The 26781-nt window shown below is 41.3% G+C and overlaps 1 protein-coding gene across 2 annotated transcripts in view; it reads right to left on the bottom strand.

Moving 5' to 3' along the window:
- ube4b (ubiquitination factor E4B, UFD2 homolog (S. cerevisiae)) overlaps positions 1-26781 on the bottom strand; it is an 89559-nt gene that overhangs the window by 53236 nt on the left and 9542 nt on the right. For both annotated transcript variants that reach the window (XM_063033317.1, XM_063033318.1), the window contains exons 2-6: positions 15729-15909; positions 8554-8689; positions 6654-6741; positions 6281-6425; positions 2054-2282 (exon numbers count right to left, since the gene is read on the bottom strand). In XM_063033317.1, coding sequence (XP_062889387.1) covers positions 2054-2282; positions 6281-6425; positions 6654-6741; positions 8554-8689; positions 15729-15909 — 779 coding nt within the window. The remainder of the gene's footprint in view (positions 1-2053; positions 2283-6280; positions 6426-6653; positions 6742-8553; positions 8690-15728; positions 15910-26781) is intronic.

Raw genomic sequence — 26781 nt, 5'->3', positions numbered from 1 at the left:
AATTTCAAGAAAGACATGACTAAAGTATCAATCAGACACCCAAAAGTAATGCACAGAAACTAGTGGAGGAACTCAGCAGGGCAGGCAGCATCCATGGAAATAAACAAACAGCCGATGTTCTAAGAAAGACCCTGCTTCAGGACTGGAAAACACCAGAGTAAGAAGGTGGGAGGTGATGGGTGGAAAAGGCAAAGGACTGGAGAAAAAAGGAATCTGATAAAGGAGGCAAGAGTGCTGAGTTGCAGAGTTTAGTTAATTCTAAAAATAAATCAAGTTGAACTTCACTCGGTTACATAGCTCTATTGATAAACCATACACATTTAGATTTAAGCAAACATGAGGAATTCTGCAGATGCTGGAAATTCAAGCTACACACATCAAAGTTGCTGGTGAACGCAACGGATGGGTTACGAGGGGGTGGGGCATTAGCGGAAGTTAGACTCTGTCCGCCAGAGAAAGCAGGATCTCCCAGTGGCCACACATTTTAATTCCACATCCCATTCCCATTCTGACATGTCTATCCACGGCCTCCTCTACTATAAGGATGAGGCCACACTCAGGTTGGAGGAACAACACCTTATATTCCATCTGGGTAGCCTCCAACCTGATGGCATGAACATTGACTTCTCAAACTTCCGCTAATGCCCCACCTCCCCCTCGTACCCCATCCGTTATTTATTTATATACACACATTCTTTCTCTCACTCTCCTTTTTCTCCCTCTGTCCCTCTGACTATACCCCTTGCCCATCCTCTGGGTCCCCCCCCCCTTTTCCTTCTCCCTGGGCCTCCTGTCCCATGATCCTCTCATATCCCTTTTACCAATCACCTGTCCAGCTCCTGGCTCCATCCCTCCCCCTCCTGTCTTCTCCTATCATTTCAGATCTCCCCCTCCCACTTTCAAATCTCTTACTAGCTCTTCTTTCAGTTAGTCCTGACGAAGGGTCTCGGCCCGAAACGTTGACTGTACCTCTTCCAGAGATGCTGCCTGGCCTGCTGTGTTCACCAGCAACTTTGACATTTAGATTTACGCTACACATTTACTAGGGATATAATTTATTCTAATTGTTAAAACTCAACTGGTATAAATATTCTGGATGGTCACAGCAAATCATGAATGCTTAGCCATTATACAATCTAAAAACAAACAAATCTTCAAGTAAACCAGAGTGCACTAATATAAAAGTAGTGATAGTTTGGAGAGTGTTCATAACAGCCATATTCTTGACTTTAAAAAAAAAATCTGGAATTACAAAGGTTAGTTATAGAAACAAGACAAAATGCTAAACATGAAAAAGGCCGAAGTGCTTCCAACAGGGGGGAGTCTGGGACCACAGGGCACAACCTCAGAATCCAGTCCTTTTAGAACAGAGGTGAAAAGGAATCTCTTGCCACGGACGGCTGTGGAGGCCAAGTCACTGAGTATACTTCCGGCCGCTGCCTGCAAAGAGTTTGTACATTCTCCCCGTGACCGCGTGGGTTCCTTCCGGATGCCCCGGTTTCCTCCCACAGTCCAAATACCAACTGATAGGTTAATTGGTCATTGTCCCATGGATTAAATCATGGAATTGCTGGGTGGCGTAGCTCGAAGGGCCGTAAGGACCTATTCCACGCTTTACGTCAATAGATAAAGCATGAGGTTGACAGATTTTTGATTAATAAAGGTATCAAAGGTTAAGGGGAGAAGGCAGGAGAATGGGGTTGAGAGGGAAAATAAACCAACAATGAATAGCTGATCAGACAGATGAGCCAAATGGCTTCTAAGTCTTAAGAGTCAAAGGGATCATCTTTAAGTTTAACCAAAAGAAAAACAAAAGATCAAAATTCAAAAGCCTTTTTCAAACAACTTGAATATATGGTTTTACTATAATACATTAAAAGTACTTAAGTGTAGAAACCTCAAAGTTAAATATACCATTAAGAAAATGGTTATCTTGTCTATCCCCGTGTTGTCTATTGCGGATAGTTCCAGTTAAATTACAAAATATTTCAACTTTTTTTTATTGTAAAAATCAATAAATAGAAAAGGAAATTTCAGGACTTTTGAGATGTACCTTGATAAAGAACTGGCACCAAATGAACCAGGACTACAAAACATAGGACTTGTTCCTTGACTTGACAAAGGGTTAAGTGGTAAGCTCCTGTCAGGTGATCTTGCAGCAGCTGCAATAGGCTGAGATGTGGCAGTCAAACTGGCAAATGGGTTGTCTTCTGGCATCTGAGTGGACAGCATCATAACCTCCATCAGAATCTGGCCAATTAAGTCCTTCCAGTCTGAAAAAACTAGAAGCAAAAAATACTTCATAAAGATTAATGATTTGATTTGTCAGATGTACATTGAAACATAGTAAAATGCGTTGCTTGCATCAACAACCAACACAGTCCAAGGATGTGCTGGGTCAGGCTATAAATGTCGCCATGTTTCTGGTGCCAACATGGCATGCACACGGCTTTCTAACCCTTACTCCCACTATTGAAATGTGGGAGGTAACTGGAGCACCTTGGAGGAAACACAGTCATGAGGAAAACTTACAAACTTATTACAGACAACAGCAGGAATCGAACTCTAGTCATTGGAGCTGTATTACTGTTATGCTAACCACTGTACTACCCCAACATACAATACTCAACTTGATTTCAAAACACCAGCATTCTGAAATGTTGTACAATGCACTTGCTTAGCTTAGCTGACTCAATGGTATCTATCCAACATAACCCTAAGCAAATGCTAAATGGATGACATTAAATTTTTTTGACTGCAAGTCCATTTTTATTCTGAACTCTGAATATCCATACATCGCTATCTAAATTGACAGAGAATTACATAGAAAATCCTCCAAGAAGATCACATCCTTGTCGTGGTTTGGAGGCTTGCGTGCCTCAATGACCAAGAGAGCTATGTTGGCTGCAGTCAGGGCCAAATGCTCTTACTCTTGGTAGGGTCACTCATGCCAAACAGCTCAAAGAGTAGAGGCCAGGCTAAGTAGTTCACTGGTCCTCCAAGTTCAGGGATTCAGCTCAGGGGCCAACAATCCTGAATGGTCAAACAAAACTGTTACGGAAACAGCAAAGAATCCTTCTACGTGTGTGTGGCCAAGGACAGACAGAGATGAAGGACCTTTGTTGCTGCCATAAACACCAGCAGTGTAATGGGCAGCAAGCTTAATGTTCTGGGGTTCCGATGTTTCAGACGTGATAAAGGCAGAGGAATGAAGGGTGGGGGGGTGGTGGCATTGCTAGTCAGGGAAAATGTTACAGCAGTGCTCAGGCAGGACAGATTAGAGGGCTTGTCTATTGAGGCCATATGGGTGGAGCTGAGAAACAGGAAAGGTATGACCACATTAATGGGGTTGTAGTATAGACCACCCAATAGTCAGCGAGAATTGGAGGCGCAAACCTGCAGAGAGATAGCAGACAACTGCAGGAAACATAAAGTTGTGATGGTAGGGGATTTTAATTTTCCACCTATTGATTGGGATTCCCATACTGTTAAAGGTCTAGATGGGTTAGAGTTTGTAAAATGTGTTCAGGAAAGTTTTCTAAATCAATATATAGAGGTACAAACTAGAGAGGATGTAATATTAGATCTCCTATTAGGAAACGAGTTAGGACAGGTGACGGAAGTGTGTGTAGGGGAACACTTTGGTTCCAGTGATCATAACACCATTAGTTTCAACTTGATCATGAATAAAGATAGATCTAGTCCTCGGGTTGAGGTTCTAAACTGGAAAAAGGCCAAATTTGAAGAAATGAGAAAGGATTTAAAAAGCGTGGATTGGGACAGGTTGTTCTCTGGCAAAGATGTGATTGGTAAGTGGGAGATCTTCAAAGGAGAAATTTTGAGAGTGCAGAGTTTGTATGTTCCTGTCAGGATTAAAGACAAAGTGAATAAGAATAAGGAAATTTGGTTCTCAAGGGATATTGGAACTCTGATAAAGAAGAGAGAGATGTATGACATGTATAGGAAACAGGGAGCATATAAGGTGCCTAATGAGTGTAAAAAGTGCAAAAAAGTACTTAAGAAAGAAAACAGGGGGGCTAAAAAACATGAGGTTGCTTTGGCAGTCAAGGTGAAGGATAATCCAAAGAGCTTCTACAGGTATATTAAGAGCAAAAGGTTAGTAAGGGATAAAATTGGTCCTCTTGAAGATCTTGAAGAGTGGTCAGCTATGTATGGAACCAAAAGAATTGGGGGAGATCTTAGCAACACACATCAAAGTTGCTGGTGAACGCAGCAGGCCAGGCGGCATCTCTAGGAAGAGGTACAATCGACGTTTCAGGCCGAGACCCTTCGTCAGGACTAACTGAAGGAAGAGTTAGTAACTAATGGAGTCAATGGAAATAAGACAAACAAGTACTGAGGTCATGGAACCTATACAGATTGAGGAGGAGGAGGTGCTTGCTATCTTGAGGCAAATCAGAGTAGATAAATCCCCAGGACCTGACAGGGTATTCCCTCGGACCTTGAAGGAGACTAGTGTTGAAATTGCAGGGGCCCTGGCAGATATATTTAAAATGTCAGTATCTACGGGTGAGGTACCAAAGTATTGGAGGATAGCTCATGTTGTTCTGTTATTTAAAAAAGGCTCTAAAAGTAATCCAGGAAATTATAGGCCGGTAAGTTTGACGTCGGTAGTAGGTAAATTATTGGAAGGAGTATTGAGAGAAAGTATCTACAAGTATTTGGATAGACAGGGACTTATTAGGGAGAGTCAGCATGGCTTTGTGCGTGGTAGGTCATGTTTAACCAATCTATTAGAGTTTTTCAAGGAGGTTACCAGGAAAGTGGATGAAGGGAAGGCAGTGGATGTTGTCTACATGGACTTCAGTAAGGCCTTTGACAAGGTCCCGCATGGGAGGTTAGTTAGGAAGATTCAGTCGCTAGGTATACATGGAGAAGTAGTAAATTGGATGAGACATTGGCTCAATGGAAGAAGCCAGAGAGTGGTAGTGGAGGATTGCTTTTCTGAGTGGAGGCCTGTGACTAGTGGTGTGCCACAGGGATCAGTGCTGGGTCCATTGTTATTTGTCATCTATATCAATGATCTGGATGATAATGTGGTAAATTGGATCAGCAAATTTGCTGATGATACAAAGATTGGAGGTGTAGTAGACAGTGAGGAAGGTTTTCAAAGTTTGCAGAGGGACTTGGACCAGCTGGAAAAATGGGCTGAAAAATGCCAGATGGAATTTAATACAGACAAGTGTGAGGTATTGCACATTGGAAGGACAAACCAAGGTAGAACATACAAGGTAAATGGTAGGGCACTGAGGAGTGCAGTAGAACAGAGGGATCTGGGAATACAGATACAAAATTCCCTAAAAGTGGCATCACAGGTAGATAGGGTCGTAAAGAGAGCTTTTGGTACATTGGCCTTTATAAATCAAAGTATTGTGTATAAGAGTTGGAATGTTATGGTGAAGTTGTATAAGGCATTGGTGAGGCCGAATTTGGAGTATTGTGTACAGTTTTGGTCACCAAATTACAGCAAGGATATTAATAGGGTTGAAAAAGTGCAGAGAAAGTTTACAAGGATGTTGCCGGGACTTGAGAAACTGAGTTACAGAGAAAGGTTGAATAGGTTAGGACTTTATTCCCTGGAGCATATAAGAATGAGGGGAGATTTGACAGAGGTATATAAAATTATGATGGGTATAGATAGAGTGAATGCAAGCAGGTTTTTTCCACTGAGGCTAGGGGAGAAAAAAACCAGAGGACATGGGTTAAGGGTGAAGGGGGAAAAGTTTAAAGGGAACATTAGGGAGGGGCTTCTTCACACAGAGAGTGGTGGGAGTGTGGAATGAGCTGCCAGATGAAGTGGTAAATGCGGGCTCACTTTTAACATGCAAGAAAAGCTTGGACAGGTACATGGATGAGAGGTGTATGGAGGGATATGGTCCAGGTACAGGTCAGTGGGACTAGGCAGAAAAGTGGCTCGGCACAGCCAAGAAGGGCCAAAAGGCCTGTTTCTGTGCTGTAATGTTCTATGGTTCTAAGTACATACAAAATGCTGGAAGAGCTCAACAAGTCACGTAGCATCTATGAAAAGAAAAACCGTAGACAGTTTTGGGCCGAGACCATTCACTAGGACTCTAACTTAGCACTTGCGTTTGAGGTGGGACCAGTTATGGACATGCTAAGAAATGTTGATGATATGGTAAATGTTCCAGTAAAACAGGAATTATTTAGCTTTTAATTAAGGATGTTTACAATTTTCCAAATCATTGAAGATCGACAAGGCTCAACTTTGAGAACATCTATTACTGTCATTAGCTCTGACCTTCTTTTGGACTCTGTTTAAACTCTGCAGCCAGGCCAGGCAAGAAGATCACATCCCTGTCATGTTCCTTCCAGGAGACTCGGAAAATCTTACAGATAAGTGAAAGTGCTTGCTCTTCTGATACGTCTGGTGCTAAAGACGGTTCCTAAAAAGCAAAACAGTTATTACTGATTAGCTGATCTTTCAGATCTCCACAATAAGGTTAAAGGAACAGAAGGTGGTCATTCAGCCCCTCAAATTTGTTCGGTCACTCGGTGAGATCATAGTTGATCTGTGTCCCAGCTTCATGTACCAATCATCTTCAGGTATCTTTGGTTTACAAAGGTTTACCAATCATGTTTTAAATTACTTAGGAAAATCCAATACAATGTACCTTATCAGTCAGGCTTCTCTTTTCTCTACGATCACCCTCATCAACTTCCATATTTTCAATTCCGGAGTCCACATCCACTTGGGACATGCTGTTTAAAAGGAAGACACTTGAACTAAAGTATCTTTATGTTAAGCAAACTTGAATCGGTGCATATCTTTAAAATGAAACAACTGTATAAAACAGTCATAGTTGGTAATTTGGAGCTAGTATCTTAATACTACAATGAATGCATTTATAATGGAAAGTAGACCCATACATTAACTTTATTATCATTTAGTTATCACAATGCAACATTTCACTAATAGAAGCTTGGTATTTTGTTTGTAATACCCAAGAACAAATATTTATTACTTTACAGTTACTATAAATTTTCCTATTTTGCACAGATTCTTACTGATACATGCCAGTTAATTAACTCAGCTGATTAAATTGCAAGTGTTATCCTATTAGGGTCCAGGCCATCTGTAACAGCCATTTCCTCCCACATTGCATTTACTGATTCAAATTCCCATATGATCTCAAATCATAGACTAATGTAGCTATCTATATTTATCACATAGCAACAAGCTTTATTATTCTAATCAAGTCCTCGTTTAATAATAAACAATAGTTAGAATGTTTGAAACACAATTCTGCAAAAAAACCTCTTACGATCCAGATAAGTTCAAAGTGTTACATTTTGGAGAAGTCCTTAAGACATAGGAACAAAATTGGGCCATTCAGCCATCAAGTCTGCTCTGCCATTCCATCATGACAGACCACAGTCCTGTCAAAGCAGGGTAGGAAACAATCAGTGACTGGTAGCATGCTGGGAACTGTTGTGGAACTGAGAGATCTGGGGGTATAACAATAACTCATTCCAAGTGGCACTGCAGGAAGACATGGTAAGATCAGCATCTGATATGCTGACCTTCATCAGTCAGGGCAAGAGAACAAGCACTGAGCATTATGTTGCAGTTCTACAGGATGAGACAATTCTGCACCTCAAGTATTGTGTATAGTTTTGGTTACCCTGTTATAGTGGGTGGTGGGGTGGAGATATACTTGACCAAAGAAAGTGCAAGGCACTCCTTCTCTCTACTAACCTACTGGATTGGGCAAGGTGTAGACTGCTTAATCCCCCAATCAGGGTCATGTGAACAGGTGGTGGATGGTCGTATGAGCAGCTGGTGCCTATCACAAGTCCTGGTTATGCACCTACTGAGGCCAGGCAGACAATCTCTAAAGAGTATTGATAATGGCTGGAGTCACCCATCACGTAAAGACACTGCCCAGAAGGCAGCAGTGGCAAGCCACTTCTGTAGAAAAATTTGCTAAGAACAATCACGGTCATGGAAAGACCACGACCGTCCACATCATGAATGACGAACCCTATAGGAAGATTAATCTGGAAAGAGTGCAAAGGATATTAATGTAAATATTGCCAGGACTTAAGTGCCCAAGTTATAGTCAGAGTTTGCATAGGCAAGCACTTTATTCCTTGGAGTTTAGGAGATTACAATGATCTTATAGAGGTGTACAGAATTAAGTGGAGCATAAAAAGGTTTAATGTAGCCTGTTTCCCAGGAAAATGGAAATAAACCCCAGAGGGCAGAGATTTGTGAGTGGGGAAAAATTTTAAAGGGATACAAGGACACCTCCTTCACACAGAGGGTGGTGCATACATAGAATATGATGCTACAGCAAGTGATTGAGGCAGGGACAATAATGACATTTAAGAGACACTTGGACACAAATATGGAGAGGAAAGAATTTCAGGAATGTGGTTCAAACATGATACCATGGATGAGTTGAACCAAAGGGCCCGTTTCCACATTAATACAATCTGCCAAACTTTGCTGTCCAGTTATTGTTCCCGTACAATAGCTCTACACAGAAAGGTTATCCACATATTGAGTACCTTTTCTCACAGGACACACTGTCAATATCCATACTCTGAGATCGGGAAAGACTCTGAGACTGGTTTTCGAGGCTATTCGATGGGGAACTGCTGAGCGAGCTCACCCCTTCACTGCTCTGGCTTCTATGTGCAACACCTGGGAAAACAGATGACACTCAGTCACAAACCTGCTTAACTGTCAAAGATGGAAGTAAAGGATTTCAAGCTGATTTTTAAAATGTTTCCTTTCAGCTTCTGTTGCGCTGAGACAATGCTCAAGCATATCCTATCATCTCAATCTGTAACAGATTTTGTAATTTCAACTCCATTTAAACTAATGGTTAATGCACCTCAAAATATGAAACCCACCAACTGCCATGACATCATGGAAGTCGTTTGATTACAGAAACAGAACCCGCCATATACCTAATATTTATGACAGACACAGCCTGGTATGGAGACATCAATGCCCAAGAATGGAAAAGCTTACAAAAATAGTGGATACAGCCCTGTTCAGAGAAAAAGCCCTCCCCATCATTGTACACATTTACCGTAATGAAGGACCCCCTACCATCCAGCCAATGCTCTCTTCTCACTGCTGTCATCAGGAAGGAGATACAGGAGTCTTGGGTCCCACACCACTAGGTTCAACCATCACTACCTTTCAACCATCAGGCTCCTGAACCAACTGGGATATCTTCACTCACCTCAACACTGAACTGATTCCACAACCTATGGACTCACTTTCAAGGACTCTGCTACTCATGTTCTCAGTGTTATTTATTAGTGTTTTTTTTTGTATTTGCGTAATTTGTCTTCTTTTGCACGTTGATTGCCTGTCAGTCATTGATTGTCAGTTTTTTTAGTTTTTCATTCGTTTTACTGTATTTCTTTGTTCTGCAAATGAATCGCAGACTGGTATATGGTGACATATAATAACTGACAATAAATTTACTAATATTCAGCTCAGATAAAATAAGTAGCCTTGGCAAGAGACAGAATCATAGCATGGAAACTTCAGTGCAGGACAAAGAGCATGGCACTCAAGTTAACTTTTTTTTAAACTAGTCAAGGACTTGATATTACTGAAATCAGAGAAAGACCGTCAAGAAGTCCCACACTTAACAGAAAAGCTTGATTCATTACTGTAATTCAATGTCAAACCATTTAAAATTGTTCAAAATATAGTGGAGAGATTTACCCACAATTGAGAGCACAGTAGAAACTTCAATCAGAAAACCTCTGTAGCACCCCTCTCCTGGTGCCAAGGATCTCCATTTCTCTAAAACAGGGCATCTAGAGGCACCAAAGCAATTAGTCAAGACAATAATACTGGCCATTTCAAAACTCAAGATCATCCCAATTCAAGCTGGGCCATTATAAAAATTAAGTTAGAATATATGGAGAAAGAACTCAGAGGCCTTTACTGTTTTGTCTCTTATTGGGGAAAGCAAGTATGATTCACATAGCATACCCTACTGTGGATGGAAAAACTAGCTATGCAGAAGAAGAACTGTTTGAATATTACGTACTTTAATATGGAAAATTTCCTGCAAGGAAGCTAATGTTCGATTAAATTAAACTCAAATCAATGGATCACTTTACTGATGAGCACTGATTCAGCAAACACACACAAAATGCTGGAGGCGCTCTGCAGGACGAGCAGCATCTATGGAAATGAATAAAACAGTCAATGTTTCAGGCTGAGACCCTTCATCAGACCTTGGCCTAAAACGTTGACTGTTTATTCAATTCCATAGATGCTGCCTGTCCTGCTGAGCTCCTCCAGCATTTTGCGTGCATTTTACTCTGGATTTCCAGCATCTGCAGAACCTCTGTTTATTGATTTAGCAAACACAATTTTATTGACCAAATTCAGTGTTATACAGTGATCAAATACACCCTTCAGTTTGAGAGGGAGAAGATAAAATCAGATGTTATCAGTGTTATAGTGATAATGGGAATGGGAATTATAGAGGCATGAGAGAGGAGCTGGCCAAAGTTAATTGGAAAGGGACATTATCAAGGATGATGGCAGAACAGCAATGGTTGGAATTACTGGAGGCAATCTGGAAGGCGCAAGATAGATACATCCCAAAGATGAAGAAGTATCATAAAGGGAGAATGCAGCAACCATGGCTAACAAGAGAAATCAAAGACAGCATAAAAGCACAAGAGAGGGCATATATAATAGAGCAAAAATTAGTGGAAAGTTAGAAGATTGGGAAGCTTTTAAAAACCAACAGAAAGCAACAAAAAACATAAGGAGAGAAAAGATGAAATATGATGGTAAGCTAGCCAATAATTAAAAATACTAAAAGTTTTTTTTCCAGATATATAAAAATTAAAAGAGAGGCAAGTGTAAATATTGAACTACTGGAGGTATAGTAATGGGGACAAAGAAATGGCAGATGGACTTAAGTATTTTGCATCGATCTTCACTGTGGAAGAGACTAGCAGTATGCCAGAAATTCAAGAGTGTCAGGGGGAAAAAGTGAGTAGTTGCGAATACCAAGGAGAAGGTACTTGGGAAGCTGAAAGGTCTGAAGATAGATAAAGTCACCCGGACCAGATGGACTGCACCTCAGGGTTCTGAGTGGGGTAGCTGAAGAGATTATGGAGGCATAGGTCATGATCTTTTAAGAATCACTAGATTCTGGAATGGTTCAGAAGACTGAAAAATTGCAAATGTCAGTCTACTCTCTAAGAAAGGTAAGAGGCAGAAGAAAGGAAATTTAGCCAGTTCACCTGACTTCAGTGGTTGGGAAGATGTTGGGAGTCCATTATTAAGGATGAGGTTTCAGGGTACTTGGAGGTACATGATAAAGTAGACCAAAGTCAGCGTGATTTCCTTAAGGGGAAACCTTGCCTGACAAATCTGTTGGAATTCTTTGAGGAAATATCAAACAGGATCGACAAAGTATCATCAGCGGATGATGTTTACTTGGATTTTCAGAAGACCTTTGACAAGATGCCTCACATGAAACTGCTTAACAAGGTAAGAGCATATGGTATTACAGGAAAGATACCTGGTAGGAGACAGAATGGGAATGAAGAGAAGTTATTTTGGTTGGCAGCTAGTGACTAGTGAAGTTCCGCAGGGATCAGTATTGGGACTGCTTCTTTGAACGTTGTATGCAGCGATTTAGAGATGACGGAAGGTGGAGGGGCAAGTAACATTGGGAAATCAGGGAATCTGCCGAAGGACCAAGACAGATTGGGAGAATGGGCAAAGAAGTGGCAGATGGAATATAGTGTAGGGAAGCGTACTTTGGTAGAAGGAATAAAGACATACACTATTCTTTTTTAAATGGAAAGCAAATTCAAAAATCAGAGGTATGAAGGGACTTGGGAGTCTTTATGAAGGATTCCCTAAAGATTAACTTGCAGGTTGAGTCAGTGGTAAGGAAGGCAAATAGAATATTAGCATTCATTTCAAGAGGACTGGAATGTAAAACCGTAAGACCTAGGAGCAGAATTAAGCCATTTGGCCCATCAAGTCTGCTCTGCCATTTCATCATGGCAGATCCATTTTTCCTCTCAGCCCCAATCTCCTGCCTTCTCTCCGTATCCCTTCATGCCCTGATCAATCTCTGCCTTAAATTTACATAAAGTCCTGGCCTCTAATAGATGCCTGTAGCAATGAGTTCCAGATTCACCTCATCACTGTTCCAAAAGGATGCCCATCTATTCTGAGGCTGTGTTTTAGACTCTCCCACCATAGGAAACCATCCTCTCCACATCCATTCCATCAAGGCCTTCCACCATTTGATAGGTTTCACTAAGGTCACTCCCCATTCTTCTGAATTCTAGTGAATACAGGCACAGAGCCACCCAACGTTCTTCATATGACAAGACATTCAAACCCAAAATCATTTTCATGAACTTCCTTTGAACCCTCTCCAGTTTCAGCACATCCTTTCTAAGGCAAGGGGCCCAAAACTGCTCACAATACTCCAAGTGAGGCCTCACCAGTGCTCTATAAAGTCTAAACATCCTTGTTTTTATACTCTAGTTCTCTTGAAATGAATGCTACTATCACATTCGCTTTCATCACAGACTCAACCTGCAAATTAACTTTTAATCCTGCACAAGCTCTCCCAAATCCCTTTGCACCTCCGATATTTGAATTTTCTCTCCATTTAGAAAATACTCTAACCTTTTATTTCTTCTGCCAAAGTGCATGACCATTTCCCAACACTGTATTCCATCTGCCACTTCTTTCCCCATTCTCCTCGTCCTTCTGCAGCTTCTCCATTCCACCTACCTTCAGATCATCTGCAAACTTTGCAACAAAGCCACCAATTCCATCATCCAAATCATTAACATATAACGTAATGCAAAAAGAATCGATCCCAACACAGACCCCTGTGGAACACCACTAGCCACTGGTAGGCAACCAGAAAAGGCTCCCTTTATTCCCACACTTTGCCTCCTACCAGTCAGCCACTGCTTTATACACGCTAAAATATTTCCTGTAATACCAGGGCTCGTAGCTTGTTAAGCAGCCTCATGTGTGGCACCTTGTCAAAGGCCTTCTAAAAATCCAAATACATAACTTCAACCTATTCTCCTTTCTCTACCCTGCATGTTATTTCTTCAAAGAATTCCAACGGATATGTCAGGCTTGATTTAACTGGCCTTTCTTCTGCCTCTCTCCCTTCTTGGAGAGGAGTGACATTTGTAATTTTCCAATCTTTGGGAACCATTCTGAATCTAGTGATTCTTGAAAGGTCATTACTAATGCCTCCACAATCTCTTCAGCCACCTCTTTCAGAACACTGGGGAGTACATCATCTAGTCCAGGTGACTCATCTACCTTCAGACCTTCTAGTTTCCACAAGAACCTTCTCACTAGTAATGGTAACTTCACACACTTCACGACCCCTGCCTGACACCTGGAACTTCTACCATACTGCTAGTGTCCTCCATAGTGAAAACTGATGCAATTTATTCAGTTCATCCGCCATTTCCTTGTCCTCCATTACTAGCTCTCCAGCATCATTTTCCAGTATTCTGATATCCACTCTTTCCTCTCTTTTACACTTATCAGAAGCTTTTGGTACCCTCTTTAATATTATTGGCTAACTTACTTCCGTATTCTATCTTTACCTTCTTAATGACCATTTTTAGTTGCCTTCTATTGGCATCTGAAAGCTTTCCTATCCTCTAATTTCCCACTAATTTTTGCTCTATTATATGGCCTCTTTGGCTTTGACTTCTCGTGTTAGTCACGATTGTGTCATCTTGCCTTTAGGATATTTCTTCCTCTTTGGGATGTATATATCCTGTGTTTCAATATCGCTTACAGCAATTCCAGCCATTGCTGCTCTGCTGTCATCCCTGCCAGTGTGCTTTTCCAATCAATTCTGTCCAACTCCACTCTCATGCCTCCGTAATTCCCTTTACTCCACTGTAATACTGCTATGTCTGACTTTAGCTTCTCAAAATTCAGGGTGAATTCCCATTATGATCACTTTCCTCCAAGGGTTCCTTTACCTTAAGCTCGCTAATCAATTCTGGTTCATTGCTCCTAATCTAAGAAAAGATGTTCAAACATTTGAGAAGGTCCAGAGCAGGTTCACGAGAATGATGCTGGGAACGAAAGGGTTAAGGTACGGTGGGGGGGGGGTTTTGATGGCTTTGTGCCTGTACTCACTGGAGTTTAGAAGGATGAGGGGGGAATCTTACTGAAACATATCGAACATTGAAAGGCCTAGAGTGGATGTGGAGAGGATGTTTTCTATTGTGGGTGGATCTTGGACCTGAGGGCATGGCTTCAGAATAGAGAGATGTCCATTTGGAACAGAGATGAGGTGGAATTTCTTTAGCCAGAGGACGGTGATACGTGAAATATACTGCCACAGATGGCTGTGCGGCCAGGTTATTGAGAGTATCTACAGTGGAGGTTGATAGGGTCTTGATTAGTCAAGACAAAGATTACAAGAAGGCAGAAGAATGGGATTGAAAAAGATAATAAAAATCAACCATGATGGAATGACAGAGCAGACTTGATGGGCTGAGTGGCCTAATTCTGCACTTAGGTCTTACTTATAAAGACATGCCCACAAATGGGGCTTGTAACTTCAAGCCTGGCTTAAATCTAGATCAGTCTGAATTATCAGAATGATTTACACGTCAGATGCTAACAAAATACATTAAACGGATCCACTTGTCTGAATTACCCAGCTCCATTCCAGAAGCTGGAAAAAAAATGGCCAAGTTTCCACAATAAAAACTTTGATTCCCCCCCCCCCCCAATTTTCTGTGGGACAACTAAAACCTAGCCTCAGTTAACTGCACTACCTTAGAAGTTGTTAGCAATAAATATATACATTGAGGTTCAAATTACTCCTACGGTATAAAAACACAGCTTACCATCATGAAATAATGGCACTTGTATTAATTCCACTGCTTACCCAATTTCCTGGGTAGCACTCAAATCACTATTGTCGACTCCTCCTCATGCCCCCCCCTAAACATTTGGATCATCATAGATTCAAATTGAGTTCTTGGCAGGCTATCTTTGGGGAAAATGTCCTTCATCCTCCATTACCTGATCAGGCCAACATAGAGACAGCTAACAGTGGAGCACGGGAATTTTAAAACCAAGACCAAACATTAGTTTTGTGGTACAAAATTCAAACTAACACCCTGTAAAGATGGGTATGTCAAATCTAGTTCAGTAATCCAGTAAATGGGTTCATGGACTGCACAACACTAAAATCAAACAAACTCCTTCTCCCCCTTCCCCCCCCCCAACCCCGAGGCACAATATGGTAACAGGCCCTTCCAGCCCAATGGGCCCATGCTGCCCAATTAACTGAACTCGTACGACTTTGGAATGTGGGAGGGAACTGAAGCACCCAGAGGAATCCCATGCGACCACGGGGAGAATGCTTTGTCACTGGCAAGAATTGAATCTGGTTCACTGGCACTGAAGCATTACACTCTACCATGCTGCCCAAACACTACCTTCTGGTTTATTTAAGATCAAAAAATAAGAAATCTTAGTCTGTTCACAAAATCCATACCCAACAACTCCAGCAAAGTTTCTCATTCTAAAAGGAAACAATTGAAACAAAGCTCCTATGGGAAACTATATTTTGTTGAGTACTACTGAGACAAAACCTTGGCAACAGTGATAATATTAAAAAATTAATTCCATCAGGTGAAACCATCTCATTCTCCCTTACCTGTTGCTCCAATGGGTGATGTTGCTGGAGTCACATTGTGTACATTCAGGCCCATATTTTGAGATATCCCTGGCGTGGCTGCAGACACCCCTGGAGGGTTTTCTCGCTGTGGGGATGTTAGCGGGGTGGTGGGTTGTGAAGTTGGCCCACCAGCTAGCCGTGCCAGACGCCTTCTGCGAATCTGTCGGTGAAAAAATGTTACTGTTGAAAGTGCACTACAGCATTGAAATAGCAATCAGCTCACTAAATGCTCTGCAGTTTGCAAGCATCAGAATCAGGATACCTTCAAAAGATGTTTCAAAAAGGCAGCATTCGTTATTAGGGTGGTGGCACAGGAGCCTGAAGACATACACTTAACATTTTCAGAACAACTTCTTCCTCACCTTCATCAGATTTCTGAATGGACAATGAGCCGATGTATACCACCTATATTTTTCCATTCTTTGCTCTTTTTGCACTAATTTAATTTTCTTATACATTTCATTTTTTAAAAATTACATACCGCAGCCGCAAAACAACATTTCACAACATATGCCAGTGATAGTGACCCCAACTCTGAATCACGTTTATTGTCACTGACTTCAGTCCTGAGATTTGTAGAAGAAAAGTCAGTAATCAGCCGCAAATGACATTGGCAAACTTGCAGTAAGCAAGATCTCAATCATGAAATGGCCCCTCCCGTGAACCAGTACACAATATTTCCCAAAGCAGTGCATGGCAGCATCCTCAAATCTGATACTGAGACAGAATATATTAAGCATGTGACTCTAAGACTGGTTAGAGATGTTTTCAGGAGAAACTTGCCAGGGGAGAATGGCAAACAAGCCAGAGAATTTTAGACTGTCAAAATCTATTATATTTAAATTCAAGGATAAATAAACAAATCTAAGAGGAGTTTAAACCTGGAGGATTCTATTTAATTTATTTAGAGATTCAGCACAGAACAGGCCCTTCCTGCCCAATGAGACACAACCCCCAGTAAACCACCTATTTAACACTAGCCTAATCACAGGACAATTTACAACCTACTAACCCGTACATCTTTGGAATGTGGGAGGAAACTGAAGCACCTAATGGAAGCCCACGTGGTCACAAGAAAAACGTACAAACTCCTTACAGACCGTGCAGGATACTTCATCTGGGAAGATGGCAGGCATAGAATGGTGCAGGTCAGGATACGGCAAAATATTATTTAATAAACCTAGGCTTACCAGGCGGTTGAGGTGAAAGGAAGAAAATGCAAAAATGAGGATTTCATCAATTTGGCTGAAGCCAAAGTGGAGAAATGTGACATTACGAAAATAGATGGGTGGTATTAGTAATGGAGTATTTATGATCAAGAGGGATATGACTGATGTGAAAGATGTTACTAGAAGTTAAATTCTAGCTTTGGTTTTCCAAATATTTATTTAGCTGTCATGGCTAGCATAAATATAGCACAGAGAAAGTTTAAGACCTAACTAACCATCTTGCAATTCAAGGTTTCTTCTACTCAGTGATTTTTGACTAACACTATCTCTGTGCCTTATTTCAAAGGAGAGTTTTTATTTCCCTCCCCACTGATCTCCCTCCTGGCACTTATCCTTGCAAGCGGAACAAGTGCTACACCTGCCCCTACACCTCCTCCCTCACTACCATCCAGGGCCCTAAACAGTTCTTCCAGGTGAGGCGACACTTCACTTGAGAGTCTGTTGGAGTCACTTACTGTGTTCAGTGCTCCTGGTGTTGCATATTGGTGAGACCGGACATAGATTGGGAGACCGCTTCGCCAAGCTTCTATGCTCCGTCCGCTAAAACAAGCAGGATCTCCCAGACGCCCATTTTAAATTCACTTCCCATTCCAATATGTCCATCCATGGCTTCCTCCTCTGTCGTGATGAGGCCACACTTGGGTTGGAGGAACACCACCCTATATTCTGTTTGGGTAGCCTCCAACCTGATGGCATGAACATCAATTTCTCAAACTTCCAGTGATGCCCCCCAACACCCCCCTTCTCCATTTCTCATCCCCTTTTCCCTCTCACACCTCATCTCAGCAATTAACCTCCCAGTTCTTTACTTCATCCCTCCCCCCTCCAGTTTCACCTATCACCTGGTGGTTCTCTCCCCTCCCCCCACCTTTAAATCTACTCCCCAGCTTTTTTGCTCCAGTCCTGCCGAAGGGTTTCAGCCCAAAACATCGACTGTACCTTTTTCCATAGATGCTGCCTAGCCTGCTGAGTTCCTCCAGCATTTTGTGTGTGTGTTTTATTTCTTGACTTGTTTGCCCCATAACTTAAAATCTACCAAATCACAAAAACTTTTCTCGGGCTTCCAGCCAGGTACAAGTATCAATTTTAACATTTCGATGACAAACTCTGCCATCTTCATCAGGGATGATGCTGGGCATGTCTAGTCCAGTGGTGTTTATACCCCGCTGTCCAACCCTCTTGATTAGTTAGTCCTCATCCATCAGGCTTCCACTGTCCCACTTCGTTTACAATCAAATTCCATTTCTTATTTAGAGCAAGACCACACGGTGGAAACCTGCATCAAAGAGCACGGGAGATGTCTCCGTTTGGGTTACCCAGAGAAATTAGTGGTAGTAGAACATTGCATTCATAATGGCCAAAGGATTGATTTCAACAGTGCAAAACTATTGTGCTGTGCCACTGGGTTTTGGGACCACCTGGTGAAGGAAGCCATTGAAATAAAACTAGAAAAGAATTTTAACAAAGACAAAGGTCTCACTCTAAGAACTAGAATTCAATTGTAAACAAGATGGGACAGCAGGAAGGATAGATGACGGGGTATAAATATCACCAGACTACACAAGCCTAAGCATCATCCCTGACGAAGATGAAGTTTGTCATTGAAATGTCGGTTAAAATCGATACCTGTACCCGGCTGGAAGTCCGAGTTTATTCGTCACATATGCCAGGAAAGCACTAGATCCTTTTTCATCTACCAAATCAGTTCAATTTGTGACATAACCAATACAATCATTTAGGCATCACTATGATTAGAGAAGGAAAAAAAACACTCAAGTGCCTTGCCCAAGCTGTTTTGTAACATTCAAATCTCTAGTCCAAGTGACCAACATTCTCTTTAAAGAGCAACACCAAAAAAAATGCTGGAGGAACTCAGCAGGTCAGGCAGCATCTGTGGAGAGGAATAAACAGTCGATGTTTCGGGCTGAGACCCTTAAGCAGGATTGAAGGGTCTAAGCCCGACCTGTCGACTGTTTATTCCTCCATATAGATGCTGCCTGACCTGCTGAGTTCCTCCAGCATTTTGTATGTGTTGGTCTGGATTTCCACCATCTACAGAATCACTTGTGTTTACGTTCCCATTAAAAGACTGCAAAATAATATTTGGTTATCAATAATTAAAAAGTTAACTTGCAGCACAAAGGATCTGAATGAGTAACTGTTCCACTATGGTGCCTCAGTTTAATATTCTTGACAAGTTTAAACTGTCAAAATACTACACCATTTGATGCATCACGTTTATACACCACTACAAAAACTATGACCTTATCAATACAAAAGTCCTGAAGGAGAAGAGCCAAGGAAACTACAGAGAGGATAATGATGAAACAGAAAAACCCTGGGGAATGCAGATTAGTCATAGTAGCAACCATAAAGTGATAACTGTTACGTACCCCGTAACTGGGTTGCCAAACCAGCAGAAATGGACCACTTAGTTGGAGTCTGGATTACGGGAACTAAGAAAGTTTTATTAAAGAAATAAGTAACACAGTACTCTAATCGTAAGGATATAAATGCAACAGGTTAGCAATGATAAAACACACATGCACACAGAACTAGGATATTAGGAATCAATCAAGCTCTATCGCAGTCTAGGGGTAAAATAATCAGTCTCAAGTGACGTAGAGTTCAGTTCAGCTGAGTACAGTTCGCAGTAATCGCTGTTGTGCCGTTGGAGAGAGAGAGAGAGAGAGAGAAGGATGATATGCAAATCAAATTCAGACAGACCTTGATGTTCTCCGCAGTTAGCTTTGGGCGATCCCTTTTAAATGTCTTCTGAGGTCACTGACTGTGACCCCTCCGTTCCAGATACGATCGTTCTTCCGCGGTGAACCCGGCACCCAGGGAAGGGCGAACACACACACCAGGTTCCCGCCGATCCTACCTTTTCACCCTGTGCGTCTATGGTCGGTCCCGCGACCAACTGCCACCAACTTGTGGGTGCACACCGCACTTCCAGGGTCTCGTGATCTCCTGGTGTCTCTCGTGCCTTAGCGAACCTGTTCCTTTTATCCCCCTGCTGGGGTGTCGCCTGTCCATCAAATTTCAAACAGTTCAGGTTCAAAGCAACCGGTCTGTCAATACTCGGAACTGTGTCTCTTTTCGCTAATCTCTCTCGTCTCTCATTAACATTTTGAACGCTTCTCCCCTTGTCTCTCTTCTCTCTCTCATCAGCATCAATCTTCTGATAACTTGGCTTTTTGTCACATAACAAAGAAAAATTGTTCTGGTACTCCTGTGTCCAATTAGAATGAATGGAATATTTTCTTGTTAGACCAACAGGGAAAACTATTCACTACAGAACATTTTAAAGTGTACAAGTCATTTTTGAACAGGAAAGCCTAATGTGAAGCAATATAACAAAGACTACGATCCTTCAGTGATGACAATTAAAATTATGCACAGTTTACAATACAGGGAGCACATTTTACACTACCTAACAGCATAGTAGGTACCAAAATACAGAGTCAAATCACAGATGTTTGAATACTAACAATGCGATTCTTAACAGTACAAAGTGAACTACTATTAAGCAAAAGCGGTGGTTAAACTAAGAGACACAAAAAATGCATTCAGGATCACAGCAAGCATGACCAAAGGATTAGACAACTGATTTGTTTCTTGTCAGTCAAACTCCAGATAAGAAATCTGAAGACTGATAAAAATGTAAAGAATGTACATACCTCACCTTGGTCTGCACCAAAGCCAAAAATAAAATTACTATGTAATTTTCAGTCAAAAGAACCGTGCTCACCACAAACAGTATAGAAATCTATCCACAAAGTTTCAGTGGGCTTTAACATGGACTTCCCCTTTCTAGGTATTAGGTGGATTTAGACACCTTCTGCATGAGATGTGTAGCACATAGCATCCAAGGTGGCTGATCACCCCACCAACTTACAGAACTCAGACAGCAAACAAAAATTTTAAATATTGAAATATTATCACTTATTTTTTCCTTAGAGAAATGAAATTAAAACAAAAGCTGAAAAATCAAACAAGTGAAACTTTATTTTTGTGCCTTTAGCAGCAGTTGCACTATATGTAGTGTAATGTATAGGATAATTTTCCAATACCCCTGCAAAATAGGCTAACCCAGGGCACTAACATGCTTTAGGCGGGCACAGGGGTAAGCTACCGGCAGAAGAAACTAAAACCAAACCAGGATAGAGGGCAAAGCAGCTGGACAAAGCAAAACAAAAACAGGAGCTGTGCACAGAGAAAAAGCAATCGGATGAAGGGAACACAAGTTAGATACTAGAAAATCTATTGAAAACAGTAACTACACAAAGGAAAACTGAATGGACAGAGTACAGGACACATACAAAGATAGGATTGGTCAGGGCGTCAAAGGTTATGAGGAAAAGGCATGAGAACAGGGTTGAGAGGGAAAATACATCAGCCATGATCGAATGGCAGAGCAGACACAACAAGGCCAAATGGCCAAATTCTGCTCCTACATCTTAGTTTTATTTTAAAATCTGACTGAAATTTTTGAGGGAGTTAAGCTTTGTACAATTGAAACTAGTTTCCCAAAGCATAACATTGAAAGTAACTACTCTGTTCAACAGCAGAACATTTGAGCCTTTTTATAGGCAGAATAATGAGTAAAATATCAAAAATTACATCAATTAATTATTTGATATTTAATCCATATTAGTGCTAGAATGAAAATCAACCATTCTGATAGAATCGTAAGAGACCAAGAACTGATGAAATTGTTTCTGGATTTAAACAAAAAGCAGATCAAAAACATCAGTGAGACCCGATGTATTCTGGGAGACCGCTTCACCAAGCACCTACACTCCGTCTGACAGAAAAAGTGGGATCTCCATTATTGGCCACCCATTTTCATTTCACTTCCCATTCTAGTATGTCAATCCGTGGTCTCCTCTACTGTCGCAATGAGGCCACACTCAGGTTGGAGGAACAACACCTTATATTCCATCTGGGTAGCCTCCAACCTGATAGCATGAACATCGATTTCTCAAACTTCTGGTAATGGGAGGGCCCCTCCACCATCATCCCCCGTCCCCTTTTCCCTCTCTCACCTTATCTCCTTGCCTGCCCATCACATTTCTCTGGTATTCCTCCCCTATCAGACTCCCCCTTTGTCAGCCCTGCATCTCTTTTAACCAAAGAACTTCCCAACTCTTTACTTAGTTCCCCCGCACCTCCTGGTTTCATCTATCACCTTGTGTTTCTCTCTCCCCACCCCCACCTTTTAACTCTACCCCTCATCTTTTTTCCTCCAGTTCTGCTGAAGGGTCTTGGCCCAAAACGTTGACTGTACTCATTTCCATAGATGCCGCCTGGCCTGCTGAGTTCCTCCAACATTTTGTGTGTGTTGTTCAAATTAACTGCCAAGTTTTCAAATTTATGCTGCCAAGATGTAGGAAATGTCTTCTGATCCTATATCAAGATCTATTTTGTCTTCCATTTGATTTGATAATGGGCACAGGCATAAAAGGATCAATGATACCTTTTAAATTTGCACAAATATTACTTTTGCAATTCGCAAAAACACTGTGGGAAGAATGCTCCAAACAAGTCAAACATTTATAGTCCAGCAAACTTCCAAAACTCCTCAGCTCAATCTTAGTTTCCCTTTCACACCCTAATCACTTCCTAATGCTGGAACCACTTAAACCTTGAGTGATTACATTGCAGAATAAAACTGATGACAATAACTGGGAGTCAGAGCACTACAGCACAAAAACAGGCCCTTCAGCCCATCTAGTCCATGCCAAACTATGATTCTGCTGAGTTTCATTAGCCACACCTGGACCATAGACCTCCATACCCCTCCCACCCATGCACTTATCTAAACTTCTCTTAAATTTTGCAATCAAACCTGCATTTCCACTGACTGTTCATTCCATAGTTGCACCATCCTGTGAATGAAGCTTCCTCTTGTGTTCCCCTTATTTTACCTTTCACCCTTAACCCATAACCTCTAGTTCTAGACTCACCCAACAGCAGAAAGAAGCCTGCTTGCATTTACCCTATCTATACCCCTTCATTTTGTATACCACTATCAAATCACCCCTCATTCTCCTATGCTCCAGGGAACCTAATCTATTCGACCTTTCACTATAACTCAGGTCAAGTCCCAGCAACATTCTTGAAATTTTTCTGAGTAATTTTTCTTTCCCAAGGGCAGAAATAGCTAGTACAAGAGGACATAATTTTAAGGTGGCTGGAGGAAAGTATATGGGTAAATGTCAAGAGGTGAGTTTTTTTTAAAAAACAAAGAGTGATATGTGGAACATCCTACCAGAAGAAGTGGCAGATAAGTTAGGGACATTAAGAGCCTCTTAGACAGGCACATGGATGATAGAAAAATGGGAGGCAAGGGTTAGACTGAGCATAGAGTAGGTTAATCAGTCAGCACAACATGGTGGGCCAAAAGATCTGCACTGTGCTACAGTATTCTATGTTCTATTTACTTGTTGAGATACAGCGTGGAGTAGGCCCTTCGAGCCACGCCACCCCAGCAACCACTGACCTCAGCCTAATCACAGGACAATTTACAATGACCAATTAGCCCACCTGGTACATCTTTGGACTGTGGGAGGAAACCAGAGCACCTGAGGAAAACCCACACATTCCACAAATCATGGAATGTTCAACATCAATTTAACTCAAATTCATTTTCCACAACAGCCAACAGAAGCCGGTTTGCGCGAGCTTCATTAGTCTGAAGTTGTTTCAGAGGACGTGAACGGCAACTACAGCTGCCAAGCCTCACCCGCTGCTGAAAACATCCAGGCCTTGTTACTTCACGATTAAAAAGACATCCCTGCTTAATTGCCTTCACTCTACAATCCATCAACGCACGGGGCTTCTAAAGCTTCACTTATTCTCTAAACTTACTGAGTCAATTGTGCATACTGATCCAAAATGTCTCCTGATTAAGCAATACCTCAAATTTTAAATATCATCCTGGTTATCAAATGTGCCCTGGATCTAGTTCTCCACGTTAACCTCCTCCAGCCTAACCTCCCCGCCCCCAAAGAAATCTGCACTCATCATTCAGATTTCTCATCCCCTCCAAGTTGAAGTATTTCACACTAACAGCTATGCTATCAACTTTCAATCTCCCAACCTCTAATTCCTCAGTAAACCTCTCTCCATCTTATGTACCATTACCTTGTTTAAAACCTATACCTTTGAACAAACACTCCCATAAAGAACTTTGAAACATTTGATAGATTTTATTTCATTCCTGCCACTGGATTTATGACTGCTGTCCACATTTTTGGAGCAAAGAAAGGATTAAAACATTTTCAATACTTTAACAGGAGGTCAAAAACGAGCTGATTAAAGCCTTCCAATACAAATACAAGAGTCTCACAAATTTCTAGATTAACTGTGGAGAACATTGTAGCTATTTGCATCACCATCTGGAATGGAGGGGCCACTGCACAGGATCAAAAAAAGCTGCAGAGGGTGGGAAACTCAGTCAACTCCATTATGGTCACTAGCCTCCCACCATCCAGGGCATACTTCAAAACGGGATGCCTCAAAAAGGTGGCATCCACCAGTAAGGACCCCCATCACCCAGGATTTGCCTTCTTCTCATTGCTATCATCTGTGAGGAGGTACAGGAGCCTGAGAACACACACTCAATGTTTCAGGAAAGCTTCTTCCCCTCTGCCATCTTATTTCTGAATGGACAATGAACCCATGAATACTACCTCACTATTTTTTCCTTTTTTTGCACTACTAAGTTTAATTTTTTTGTATATATGTTTTATTGTAATTTAGTTTTTATTATGTATTGCAAAACAACAAATTTCATGATACATGCCAGTGATGTTAAACCTGATACTGAATTAGAAAACTACCAATACTACTATAGTACTATAAAACTGTATTAGTTCCTAAATAGTAATCGGAGGAATTCATCCAGTTATATGCTGCCATGTTCTTTTGATTGACTGTAAATGAACAAAGTCACTGCAGACACCTAGTGCAGATAATAGACTGCCTTTATACAACGCTATCAACGAATGTATCTTCCAAATTTTCATTTTCATTGTAACTAGATGATTGTCGATGCCGTCATATTCTTGAGAGCTCCTAACTTAAGTATGAAATAGTTTCATTTTCACTCACGGCTGGTTCTGGCATTTCCAACATGAATGCTTGAAACCGCAGTAAGCAAAACAGTTCTGAATTGTCTTAGTGCTCACTTCTCGACAACTCTCAGACAAAAAAATTACTTTTTGAACACAAACACGGAACTATTTAAAAACTGATTGCTCTAAACACGGTGCAGTGTCTAACGGCAACACAAGTGCATGCAACTGATGTTGGTTGGAAACTGTTTGGCACAAACTTCTGTCCCAATTAAGCAGCATAAATGAAGGGAATCCCAGCTATTTTCTGAATTTTGATTTTTAATTAAGAATTGTCCCAAATAAGTGGCTGCCAGAATTATCAGGAATCCACTATATTTAAGGTTAACCCTGATTTGACACAAGCAATGAATTTCACTGCATGTTTCACTGTACATGTGACAAATCAAGATAAACTATCTTTAATCTCTCTACTGTATGGATGAATTCTAAACCTTTAAGAAAAGCCAACTACCTTATAACTTTTGCAGACAGAATTAATATCACTTAGCCAGAGATACAAGTGGATATGTTAGACCATACACAAAATGCTGGAGGTCAGCAAAATCTAAGGAAATGAATAAACAGTCAACATTTTGGGCAGAGACCCTTCTTCAGGACTGGAAAAAAAGTCAGAGTAAGGAGGCAGGGAGGAGGGGAAGTAGTACAAGCTGGTGGGAGATAGGTGACAAGTTCCCAGAAAGGATACAAGGCTGTGGGAGCAGGACTGGGTGAGCTAATGGTTAAAGAATCAAGGGCGGCAGAGATCACAGAAGGGGAGCAGTGAGAGAGGGCATCACTGAACTCCTGAAGGGAAGATTTAAACTTCTTCAGGGTATCCTCAAAGAGACTTTGCAATAGTAATAGTAGCATCACAAACACAAGAAAATCTGCAGATGCTGAAAGTCCAAAGCAACACCCCTTCCCCTCTCCTGATCTCACCTGTCACCTACCACTTTGTACTTCTTCCTCTCCTCCCTCCCCCACCTTCTTACTCTGACTTCTTTCTTTCCAGTGCTGATGAATGCCTGAAACAGCGACTGTTTAGTCTTTTCCATTGATGCTAACTAGGCTGCTGAGTTCCTCCAGCATTTTCTGTGTGTTGTTTTGAAAAAGGATGCAAAACTGAAAAAAGACCCTGCAGACCATGTTTAAAGCAAACAGTACCTCAACTTATCCAATCCTGGCCCCAATACCTTCACTTAGGCACTTCACAATTAATGGCACTCAATGAAAAAATGGGATCTTGGACAATCATTCCTACATACATTAATATATTAACTCAATGATAATCTATAGAAGTTCATCCTATTTCACATAGTCCAGAGATTCAACTTGGAGCTTCCAGGTTGAAGAGGTTTAATATTTCTTTGTACTGCATGTATCCAATTAGAAAAGCTAGAGGCACTGAATAAAAAAGTAGGCAGATTTTCACTTTATATATAAAGGGCATTGGTGAGACATCTTGGTGAATGTATTGGAAATAGTTCAGGTTTCTTAGATCCAAAATCATTGACTCTTTCTACAGGTGCTGTTGACACCATTTTCTGTTTTTATTTCAAACTTCTAGCTTCTGCAGACACAAGAGATTCTATGAAGGGGATCAAAAGTCGATGTGTTACAGGACAAGATACTTCATCCGAACTGGGAAGGGGGTAAAGACTAGAATGAAGTGTGTGT

Source organism: Mobula hypostoma, chromosome 25, assembly GCF_963921235.1.
Source record: "Mobula hypostoma chromosome 25, sMobHyp1.1, whole genome shotgun sequence".
NCBI lineage: Eukaryota > Metazoa > Chordata > Chondrichthyes > Myliobatiformes > Myliobatidae > Mobula > Mobula hypostoma.
The sequence above is the reverse complement of the archived record's forward strand: the minus strand, read 5'-3'. Positions and strand labels throughout refer to the sequence as shown.